This window comes from Stegostoma tigrinum, chromosome 9 (genome assembly GCF_030684315.1).
Source record: "Stegostoma tigrinum isolate sSteTig4 chromosome 9, sSteTig4.hap1, whole genome shotgun sequence".
NCBI classification, from domain to species: Eukaryota; Metazoa; Chordata; class Chondrichthyes; order Orectolobiformes; family Stegostomatidae; genus Stegostoma; species Stegostoma tigrinum.
In genome coordinates this window covers 78,185,221-78,197,712 of record NC_081362.1, presented here as the reverse complement: position 1 = coordinate 78,197,712, position 12,492 = coordinate 78,185,221, and the positions used below count along the sequence as shown (strand labels likewise).

The window sequence follows — 12,492 nt, the reverse complement described above, 5'->3', positions numbered from 1 at the left end:
TCTGCACATGTATGTGTTGATGTGTGTTGTATTTAGACTCTGACAGAAGCAGAGTAAGGAGGGCTCGCCAGTATTCTCAATAATTATCAATCACCTCTTAAACATAAAGCTGCAGCACACAAGAAAGTCTTTATTTCCCATATATAACACAGTCTAAATTTGTACAAGGCAACTGGCTTACGTTAGCAACACAGGTTTTGTTTTACTCAAAAGAACTGACACACACTTGGACACAAAAATGTCATCACCATTCAGAAGGCCTTTGCATGCTGGTAATGTCACAGCAAATGCATTTCTTCTGCAAATGAACAAGCTGGAACACTTTAACCAGGCAGTTACAATCATATTTACTGTATCATGGATCTCAGTATCAGATTTAAGTTTAAATATATTGAAATAGAGTTGTAGAGTTGTACAGCATGAAAACAGACCTTTTGCTCCAACTTGCCAACCAGATAGCCTAAATTAATCTTGTCCAATTTGCCAGCATTTGGCCCATATCCCTGTAAAACCTTCCTTTTCATATAACCATCCAGATGCCTTTTAAATGTTGTAATTGTACCAACCTCCACCACTTCCTCTGGCATCTCATTCCATACATGTACCACACTTTGCATGAAAAAGTTGCCCCTTTAGTCCCTTTTAAATCTTTCTCATTCACCTTAAGCCTGTGCCTTTCTAGTTTTGAACTCCCCTAAGTTGGGGAAGAGACCTTAGCTATTCACCCTATCTATGTCCTCCATGATTTTATAACCCCCTGTAAGGTCACCCCTCAGCCTCCAACGTTCCAGTGAAAACAGCCCCAGCCTATACAGCTTCTCCCTGAAGCTCAAATCCTCCAACCCTGGCAACATCCTTGCAAGTCTTTTATGAACCCTTTGAAGTTTCACAACATCTTTCCTACAGCAGAGATACAAGAATTGAATGCAGTATTCCAAAAGAGGCCTAATCAATGTGCTGTAGCATCACAACATGACATCCCAACTCCTATACTCAATGCACTGATGATGGGCCGAGGAGGGTCAGATGGAGTTTAGATAAATGTGAGGTGTTGTATTTTGGTAAGGCAAATCAAGGCAGGACTTATACACTTAATGGTAGGACACTGGAGAGTGTTATAGAACAAAGAGACCTTGAGCTGCAGGTTCACAGTTCCTTGAAAGTGGTGTCACAGGTAGACAGGGTAGTGAGAAAGGGACAAAAACAGAAATCGCTGGAAAAGCTCAGCACGTCTAGAAGCATCTGTGAAATAGAAAATGAGAGTTAATGTTTGGGAACCGGTGACCCTTCCTTAGATTTTTTTTCTACACGGATGCTGCCAGACCTGCTGAGCCTTTCCAGCAACTTCTGTTTCTGTTCCTGCTTTGCAGCATCCACAATTCTTTTGGTTTTTATTTGGTGAAGAAGGATTTTGGTACACTTGCCTTTACTGGTCATTGCTTTGAGGATATTAGACACGGTGGTGATCTGTACAGTAGGACCTACTACAATTTTTCCAAGAATAGTAGCTCCCGAATTTATGCAACCTTAAACTGGAAAGGTAGCAATTAGGGGCTAGAGTAGGCCATTTAGCTCATTGAGTCTGCTTTGCCATTTATATGATCTTGGCTAATCTTGCTCTGCGGCATACTCTTGCTCCTTTCCCAAACCCTTTGACACCTCCAGCATCTAGAATTCTATTTAGAATTCTCCCTGGCATCCATCCATTGAAAGTGGAGTCCCCTACACCAATCCTTCAGCTTCCTTCTTTCGCACACCCTCCTGCAACCTCATTTGTCCCCACACACCACCTACAATTTCCTTCTCCCCCAAACTCCTCCTGCAGCCGCTTTGTTCGCTTCTCGCAAACTCCTTCTTGCCTCCCCCACACTTACGGCATTGTTCTACCCTACACCCCTCCGCTTGTAGCCTCATTCTCCCTTGCCAAACTGTCTTCTGTCTGTTACCTCCCTGCCCTTCTCAGATAGACTGAAATTTCAGCCTTGACAATGGGTCACCTGATCCTGACCTTAGCTAAACACAGGACATCAAGTCTAGCTCCAACATTTAACCCTGGCTCTGGCTACTGGGTCCACCAGTGACTCCCTCAGTGCTATCACTTACTTCCGATCTGCTTGCTGCTCTTCCAATCACGTGTTTTCCTCTATTATGTGTATTGCTGATAGGTTCACAAGTAAGCCTACTAGCAGTAACCATGAGGGAAACCCAGCCTGTGACTGGAGGAGCAACCTCTCAATGTTTCTGTCAATTTTGTGTTTTTTAGGATGGGACTTTCCTCCCATTGATCACCCTATCAGTGAATTTTCCTGAGCATTCTGGGGACTTTCAGATGCAGAGTCTGTCTCCCAACCTCCTATAACCTGAGTTCTCCATTATTGGGGTTAGTCAAATTTAACTCTTGATGGGACCATCTTAGGAAGCAAACGGTCATAGCAATCCACACATCCAGAACACATTGATAGTGGCTTGGGGGAGACTAAGAGAAAAGGTGAAAATAATAAACACTCTTACTATGTAAAACAAATCTTGATACTTCCACTGTCCTTTGATTTTCTGTCCCTTTGTGCAATGTTACGCATTTTATTGAATTGATTGCAGCAGATAACTATTTACATATGTTTTCTACATCTGCTGTTACAATAACGTTTCTGCTTTTTACTCAGGTTTCTGTAGATTCTGCACATGGGTACAGCCCAAGGCCTATTGACATGAGCAATGTTACACTTTCTAGGGACCTGCATGTAAGTAATTGCTACTCCTTTTAATTTGTTCCGACACATATCCTACACGTGGCATGCTATAAATTGAAGAATGATGCTTAAGTTATTATACTAGCTTTTCTTGTTGAAGACTTTTTGATATGCGCATCATCTGAAAATCCACAGCTCTCGGCAGGAGAATTCCAAAGATACACAAGAAATTTCTCCTTGCCTCAGTCCTAAGTAGACAATCTTTGACCCTGAAACTATGACCCTTCGTTCCACTGAGCTAGGGGAAACAGCCTCTCAACATCTATCTAGTCAAATTCTCTAAGAGTTTTAAAAATTTCAATGAGGTCACCATTCATACCAATTTTTATAGATGAACCATAGAAAGCATTCTGTCTGGATGCATCACAGTGTGGTTTGGCAACTGCTGTTCTCAAGACTGCAAGAAACTACAGAGTTGTGAACACAGCCCAGTCCATCACACAAACCTGCCTTCCATCCATTGACTTCATTTATACTTCCCACTGCCTCGGGAAAGCAACCAACATCATCAAAGACACCTCCCACCCCAGTTACATTCTCTTCCAGACTCTTCTGTCAAGCAGAAGATATAAAAGCCTGTATACACGTACTACAGATTCAAGAACTGATTCTTACCTGCTATAATTAGATCTCTGAATGGACCTCTCATATTTTAAATTTAATGTTCACCTCACTCTCTATGCACCTTCGCTGTGGCTGTGACATTGTATTCTTTCCTCTGTTCTGTTACCCTAATTCTTGGTGTTAGGCTGCGGTGGACATGGTCAGAAGTCGCACGACACCAGGTTGATTTGAAATCACAAGCTTTCACCTGATGAAGTGGCAGTGCTTTGAAAACTTGTGATTTCAAATCAACCTGTTCGACTATAACCTGGTGCCATGTGACTTCTGAACCTTGTCTGGTATTATCTGCCTGTACAGCATGTAAAACAAAACTTCTACACTGAATGTGACAATAATAAATCAAATCAAATCAAATCTTATTTCTAAATTCCAGAGAATGTAAGCCAATTCTACTTAATCTTTCTTCAAAGATAGAAGTCTCATTCTAGTATGCAGGCTAGAATGTTCCTCCTTATTCAGAGAAGCTTATCTAGGAACTGAGTTTGATCAGTAAATGCTCACTGTTCCAATTCTCAAAAACTTATATTTCACAGTATAAAATGTTTTAACCTGGCAATGATTGTGTATTTATCTACAATTCATCACAGGCAATGGCAGAGCTACTAGCAGAGAACTATCATAATATCTGGGCTAAAAAGAAGAAAAATGAATTGGAAGTTAAAGGTAATGGGACGTGCTCCATTATCATTTGGATATTGTTAGATTGTTGGAAAGTATTGGGTTTTACCTTCTGCAGTTCCACTTTGTTTGTTTTAAATGCATGTTTCAAAGGAATCGGTAGTTTGGTGAATGTACTGGCAGAGTGCCGAATTACTATTCAGTGATTTGGTCACAATTTGATGGCTACTCTTACTTTGATCCATTTCAGAGATTTGGTGCTCCTGTACCTGAATGGAAGCTGTGGAATAGTCTTATCTCATAATTTCATTGTACAGTCCAACTCGCAGTTCTTTGTCAAAACTATAAAACTAATCCTCCCAGCTCCCAACTTTTCAGTATCAGAAATGTAGCCTGCAAATCTTACAGTTCTCTATTTTTAAGCTATTTTGTTACCCTTGTCCAATTTGAGTCATTCCCCCATGCGTTCAGGAGGGCAGTCAATTAGGACTTCACCAGTACTAGTGTGAACAATCTGTTATGTAATGTCAGAGCATAATCAGAACCTTCTCTTTAGCTATTTTCTCTTCCCTAATACAGCAAATCAGTTTTACTTGCTATTTTGTTGTTATCTTCTTTAATATACGCTGTGAGCTGGTAAAGTTACTGAGTAGTCTGTTGCTGGTGAAAGGACATCTGACAAGCAGAAGGGTTTCAAGAGTGTGATGACGAGAGTTCAGAGGCACTATGGTTCTGTTAGAGTGAAGGGTAAGGCTGATAAGCGTAAGGAACAATGGATGAATAAAGGTATTGAGGTTCTAGCCGAGAATAAAAGAAAAATTTTATTTTAGATATAAACAACTTAGTTCAATTGAATCTCTTAATCAATGTAAAGAGCATGGGGACATTCTTAAGAAAGAAATCAGGAAGGCAAAGAGGGGATATGAGATAACATTGGCAGATGAGATTAAGGATAAACTAAAGAGATTCTACAAGTACATTAAGAGGATAACTAGAGGGAGGGTAGGGCCCTTAAAAATCAAGAAGGTTGTCTTTGTGTTGAACCCCAGGAGATGGAAGAGATACTAAATGTATAATTCACGTCAGTTTTTACTGTGGAGAATGAAATGAAGATTAGAGAACACAGAGAAATAAATTTTGATGTTTTAAACACAGTTCACTTTACGGAAGAGGATGTTTGGGACGTCTTAGAGAATATAAAGGTGGACAAATCTCCGGGACCTGATCTGAGGTGGCTAGGAGGGTAACTAATGCTGTACATTTTGTCTAAGAAAGATAGTAAGGACAAACTGGGAAATTGTAGATCTGTGAGTCTAACTTTGGTTGTCAGTAAATTGTTGGAGGTAATTATAAAAAATAGGATTGATGGACATTTAGAGAGGCAGAAATTGCTCAGAGATAGTCTGACAGGTGTAGCCTCCAGGGACACTGGACATCTCCGTGATCTCCCACATCCTGCAAGAGGAGCAAGCCACTGCCCTAACTGCCATCCTGAACTACCTTTAGTTCAGACAGAAAAAAAGTAGAGTTGAAGAGCCCTTAACCTGCTCTTACCCATACCTGTGCTCAGCCTCCTCATGCCAAAACCTCTTCAACAAAGGCCTCAGCAATTCCAATCAAACACCAGCCTACTCTCTTGGTGGCTGGTCCCTCGTAAACCTTTGCTTTGCCTGTAGCTTTCCTCACAGTGCCCCATTTTTTTTTGGTCAGAGAAGGATGGAGGTTGGGAAGCACTGGGATCTCTTTGACCTCCTGTAGAGTCGTGATGACTGTGGCAATGACTCCCTGAATTCTGCAGTGATGACTCTCAGCTGCCTTCTGATTTGCTGCTCTTTTTCTTAAATAGGAAACGTTTGGAGCTCTTTGAGTACAGGAATTGGGATGTCATGTTGAGCTTGTACAAGGCGTTGGTGAGGCTGTAACTGGAACACAGTATCCAGTTCTGGTCACCCAGTAATAGGAAGGTTATTATTAAGCTGTAGAAGGTTCAGAAGAGATATACCAGGCTGTTGCTTGATTTGAAAGGTTTGAGTTATAAAGAAAGGCGGGATAGGCTGGGCCCTTTTTCACAGGAGCGTAGGAGGTTGAGAGGTGACCTGATAGAAGTTCATAAAATAATGAGGTGATATAGATAGAATTAATAGTTGTTTTCTTTTCCCTAGGATGGGGTTTTCAAAATTAGGGAACACATTTTTAAGGTGAGAGGAAAGAGATTAAAAAAGATGTGAGGGGCAGTTTTTTTGCTTAGATGATGGATTGCACGTGGAATTAATTTCACGAGGGAGTGCTGAATGTGAGTACAATTACAACATTTCAAAGGCATTTGGGTAAGTACATGAATAGGAAAGGTCTGGAGGGATATGGGCCATGAGCAGGCAGATGGGACTAGTTTAATTTGGGATTATGTTCATCATGGATTGATTGGATCAAATGGTCTGTTTCTGTGCAGTATAGCTGTATGACTCTGAAGGTCATGGACCTGCTGTTCACTGAGTTTTCAAAATAAATTTGACATGAAACCAAAAATTCCTGGAAGCACTCTGCAGATGATGCTGCATTTGGGAGGAGTGAAAGGAATGACCCTTTTGCCATTGTGTCTGTTGACCTTTAGAGGGTTATTGGTTGTTTCTCCCATGTTTGCTGTTTGATCCTAAAAATAACACAATAGGGAGCGAGGAGTAGAAGTTTGAACATAACCCCTGTCAGGTAACTCTTAGGATTGCTGTAATGGAGACATCAAAAGTAAAATTGTGCAGACTGTAAAATGGGTGACCACCAGTAATGTAAGATCTCCCAAAGAATTCCAGTGGGGGCTTCTGATTGCATCAGATTACATCTGCTATTTTATATCTCCGATCACATTATAATTTTGTCAGTTGGATTTTTTCTCCCGTTTTCTGATCCTATTACAGCTTTGATAGTGGGCACAACATCAATGCCCAGGCCTTTGCCTGTGCCACACTCTGTGGTGGACTGGGCCTATGAGTGAATGACTCTTCTGCTTGTGTTTCTCTCCTGGGAAGAAATTTTTCTTCTTGGTTGCCCCTTCTTTCAATGCTGTTAAAATCAGAGATGTTCTGCACTGGCTACCACATGCTCACACCCATTGGAGTCACAACTGCCACTTTACACATCAGCAATGGGGGCAGCACAATGGCTCAGTGGTTAGCACTGCAGCCTCACAGCACCAGGGACCCAGGTTCAATTCTCACCTCGGGCGCCTTTCCGTGTGGAGTTTGCACATTCTCCCCGTGTCTGTGTGGGTTTCCCCTGGGTGTTCCGGTTTCCTCCCACAGTCCAAAGATGTGCAGGTTAGGTGGATTGGCCATGCTAAATTGCCCGTAGTGTTCAGGGATGTGTAGATTAGTTGGGTTATAGGGGAAAGGTTATAGGGGATGGGCCTGGGTGGGATGTTGTTCACAGGGTCAGTGTGGACTTGTTGGGCTGAAGGGCCGGTTTCCACATGGTAGGGATTCTATGAATACTTATTTAGATAGGTGATTTTATTTAAATATTTTATTAAACAGAGATACGGGTTGCTTTTCAGGTTGACTGTTTCCATTTTCTAAGATTCATAAGCAGCCATAGGTTGTTGTCATTTAACCAGCATTCAGTTAGCAACAGTCAGCTTTACCAGCCCATGTCAGAATTTACTGTTCATAAGAACAGATAGCTCTGACATGCAGCACCGCTGTTCCCATTTCCTTTCAACCCATTTCCCTTCATCCAGCTATCTAATCTACTCTTGTAAATTATCATAGTTTCAGCTTCATCCATTTAGCTGGAAGTGAAATTTCACAGCTGATTTTATTGCTTATTCTTCTTAATGTTGGTGGTTGCCTTTGTTTCTTCAGGAGGAGGAAACCACCCTTTATTGGTGCCCTATGATACACTGACGGCGAAGGAGAAAGCCAGAGACCGAGAGAAAGCTCAGGAAATCCTCAAGTTTCTTCAGATCAATGGTTATGCCGTCTCAAGGTATTTGTGTCCAGTATTGTATGATAGAATCTCCCACAGTTACCTTGGTGAAAGACGCTTTAGGAGATTTGCTGCCACCAACTGCCGTAATGGTCAAAGGGCCCTGACTGGCCTAATATAGTGGAGGAAAATAACTTCATAGTCTAATCAAGATGCGTTTTATTGTATGATAGCAGGTTGGTACAAGTTACTTTGGTATGAAAGAGGTTGTTACTAAAATGTAGAGAGTGATGTAGATGGTAGGTCTATCTGCTTCCAGTCCATTTGATACCATCATATTGGACAGTTTTTAATACTCTCCCTCAGAATTCTTTTCCCAGTTTATTGTACAGCGTTCAGTACGAGGAGGAGAATAACTTTAGACACTGTCCATTAAGTTACTAATGAGATGCATTGCTACTCAAACATCATGGAGTCAAATTTAAGAAATAAAATTAGAAAAAAATCCGACTTCTTATTACATGGCAACTTTAAATGTTACATGAATGGGGAACATGGGGGAATATGTGGTTGAGTTTTGCAAACAAAATATGTAGAGACCTGATGCCCTTTTGAAACAACTTCTTGGCTCTGCTGCACAATGCAAAGGTAGGTTATAAAGTTATCTAGTTTACCCATTCCAGCCATGTAGTCTTTGGTGGGGACGGGTGTTGAGCAGAAGCATTGTAGTGAAGAACATCCTGGGATTGGCTTGCATACATTCTTGTCTGTAATTCTAATGTGCATCAAGTTCATGGAGCACGTTTCCAAGCAGCTGTCTTTGATCAGAGAAAGCACTGATTCAACAAAAAGAAGGTCGAAATAAGGGGAGATGTTTGAAATACAAAGATTGGTATTTTCAAAATCTATACTGGACAATGAAGCACACATTGGTTTTAATGACAAATAGATTTTCATTCTTGGAAGAAATACCAGAATTATTAGATCATGGAGGACAAGAGTCAGGCTCAGCAGCTGGATGTTATTGGACCATCTGGAGGTAGTGTCAGGATGGGGCTGGGCGATTGGAATGTGTTGAACCTCCAGTGGAGGGGGATGATGTTGCTCTGGGGTAGTGAGTGGGTTATCAGGACCCAGGAGGTCTGATGGTGGGGTGAGTTGTCAGGTTCAGTGGCAGAGGGATGGATTCCTGGGAGGTGAGGTGGGTAGTGGATCAGCATTCAGGGGTGTGTAAAAGATGGGTGGCATAGGTCTGTTGTATTTAGTAAGTTGAGGGGACTGTTTTGCTTCTTACCTGGAAGTTATACGTGGTTTTTAATTGTGCAACTTTTTTTGGGCGACACATGACTGAACCCTCCGTGTTGTCCAGTTTGGATGGATACTATCAGAGAGTTCCAGGCACTAGGCAATTGCACGGTGGAACCTTCAATTTGTTGTGTGGGGATTTTCCAGTGTTCCGACATGCATCTCTCACTTACTTTGCCGACATGGCTATCAGAGCATCAAAAAAGCCAGACCTTCATATGTGTCTATGAACAGGGACACCCAAAGGATATTCACCCACATTTTTGGTCATTAACCATTTTATTTGGCCTTTTTTTTGATATGTGCTGTGGATATTCTAGTTAATTTACTGTGAAGATATACTTTTCCTGTTACTGTTGATCACAGTCTATCAACTAACCAACTTTATACCAAAGGAAAACTGAACTAGGTTAAAGGTCTAAAGTAAATGAGCAAAACAGAGGAAAAAGGAAAGAAATGCACAAGCATGAATCTGAAATGGTAGAACTGACTCTCTAGCTACTGAAATTAATTGGGTTTACATGTGTTGAATGCAACAAGGATTGCTGTCACTTGATTACGTTATCCTTTTAAGTATGTGTTTGAAGGAGGTAGAGACAGAGTAAGTTCACACCTTAATGATGTTCATTAGATACGTTCATCAACTACATTGTAGGTGTAAATGTTATAGCAGCTGGTGACACAGATCTGTTTGCGGGTTACTCTAGGTGTGGCCCAGTAAATCTAGCAATGACTACAACATGGGGTGGTGGTGTTCTCGACAATGAGGCTAGGCCGAATCCTAATGGAAGTATCACTGCCAGCAGGGCATACAGTGACACAGGTGCTTCTGAAGACCCAGCCCATGTTACTTAGATATTCATGTAACTTCAGTGATGATCTCCATTCCTACATTATTACTGTACTAAGGTCAGACAAATTAATGTTGGTGACCTCCGTGCCAGAGCTGATGCAGATCCCATGAAAGGTGTACCAGGAAAAGTAAATGGATTTGGCAGTTGTAACAACCCTGGTTGGTTCAGTCAGTGTTGTAGGACTACCCAACTAGGTCACAAAGGTGCCTCCATGGGCAGAACAGAACTCTGTGATCTTGTGACAAATCAAAGAGCAATCTCACTCCTCTTCACCAGAATCCTTCTGAATTGCTTAGTGCAACACGTGAAACAGAATCTGCTTTCAGTGAATCAGTGCCCTTTTAGACAGTATGGGGTTCTGTGATTGGGGCTTCCTGAAGAACCATCCTACGTACTAGTTATTTGGACATTCATAGTTCATATTTGCACCAAGAAGTTTTCTTTAGTAAATAGGAATCTCTATACTCACTGTCTTGACTTGGAAATATGTCACAGTTCCTTCAGTGTTGCTGGGTTAAAATCTTGGCACTACATCTCAAAGGGCTTTGTGGATGTATCTAGGCCAAATGGACTGCAGCAGTTCAAGATGGCAACTCACCACCACCTTCTCAAGGGCACTGACCCAGCCAATGAAGTCCACATGCCATGAGCAAATATTTAAAAAATATTTTAACAAAGCATTAGCCCCGCTGCCTGTTGCCAAAGAGAATAGTATAGGGTGTCTTTTGTGAAGGCTGGCACACTTGGTACCTCATCACCTTCAATGTGTCAGACTGAGTGGTTCCCATTAAAAAAACTCACTGATGTCAATAATGATTTGGGTGGACAAAGCAATACTCAATTGCAATAAGGCTCATGAGAATCTAAATGTCATAAAAATAATGTAAAAGCACATGAATGTAGTTAAACAATACAAAGGCTGTACTAAAAATAACAGTGCCATGTACACCTTATACACTGCTAGATAACTGCTATATGAGTGGGGCATGTAGCGAATGCAGATTCTGTGCGATGGTTGAGAAATGGTGAGAAAAGATAATGTATTTACACCAGCTCTCATCCTTTACATTGTGAGTTCCCCCTGCATTTCAAACAGAAGTTTGCTGTAACCAGCCAGCCTGACGTATACACACTACAGACAAAAAGGGAGTAAGTGAAACCTTAACAATCTCTGCAGTTTTTAAAGTGGCGATGAGCTCCCCAAAGATCCATTAGTGGCTTCCTTCTGCTTCTCACACACATTCTATTCCTCAGCATCATCATCCGGAAGAACATTAGGCTCCGTACAAATAATGGTAACACCAAAATAGCTCATCATCACGTCTCTCAACTCCGTCACTCACTCTAATTCACCTGTAGCTTCTGAGCCATCCATGTGGCTTGAACAGGAATATCCCCAAATTTAATTTTGTTGTTACTGTCTTTGAATTTGCAGTTATGGGGTATTAGCAACTCAAGAATAAGCCTCTTATATTTGTTGCCCTTTCCTGTTCCATCCTCTTCAAGTAATTTTGTAAATGCATGCTTGTTGCAATTAGTTTGATGAGAATTGAGAATTCTTTAACTGATTTCGGTCAACTTTTTGATGAGTGTGTTTGCAGCAATATCAGTTTATTTTAAAAAGAGGTATTGGCATAGGAATGCAAAATGCTAAGACTTTTTTTTATATTTCCAGGGGCTTTAAAGAGATGGAGTTGGATACCCCTTCCATTGAAAAAAGATTTGCTTACAGCTTCCTGCAACAGCTCATCAAATATGTCGATCAGGCTCATGATTACATATTGCAGTTTGGTAAAATGCATATTTACTATTATTAAAATGTCAGATTCTGATACTTTGGATGCCAAACTTGCGAAATGTCACTTCCATGTTTACATTTTGTAAGATATAGATTTCTTGTTGAAACAGCACAGTATGAATGAAGAAAAGGAAGAGGTTTGTGTGGAGATCCGTTGTGCTGTATGACCCATTCCAGTGCTGTAAATTCCATAGAACTGATTTTTAAAAACTTTGCAGCAGACCTGGCCTTGTGAAGTTGCCCTGCTGCCACTTACAGTACAGTGCTGTTGCAAAAATATGAAAGCGAAACTTGTATTTACATTTACATTACTTTTCATGACCTTTACAGCCAGTGAAGTATCATTGACACCGCTGTTGCATTGTGAGAAATGTAGAAAACAGTTTGCATGGGTCAAGCTCTCTCAAATAGCAATGTGAAAATAACCTGATAATGTATTTTAATTGAAAATATTGAAGGATCAATATTGTTCAGAGCACTGGGGATAACTTGCCGGTTCCCCTTCAAAATAGAAGAAGACAGACTTGTGACAATTTCTTTTAGAATAGACTAGAATATCCTTTCATTGGCACATGTACTCCATTGTAGGAGTACAGTGAAAAACTTTAACATTGTCTGCTTTCTT

The 12,492-nt window shown here is 41.0% G+C and overlaps 1 protein-coding gene across 1 annotated transcript in view; it reads left to right on the top strand.

The window, feature by feature from the left end:
• Positions 1–12,492, top strand: part of ryr2a (ryanodine receptor 2a (cardiac)) — a 684,685-nt gene that overhangs the window by 500,443 nt on the left and 171,750 nt on the right. The window contains exons 55-58 of the mRNA XM_048535805.2: positions 2,664–2,741; positions 3,962–4,037; positions 7,847–7,970; positions 11,745–11,860. Of these exons, the coding sequence (XP_048391762.2) occupies positions 2,664–2,741; positions 3,962–4,037; positions 7,847–7,970; positions 11,745–11,860 (394 nt within the window). The remainder of the gene's footprint in view (positions 1–2,663; positions 2,742–3,961; positions 4,038–7,846; positions 7,971–11,744; positions 11,861–12,492) is intronic.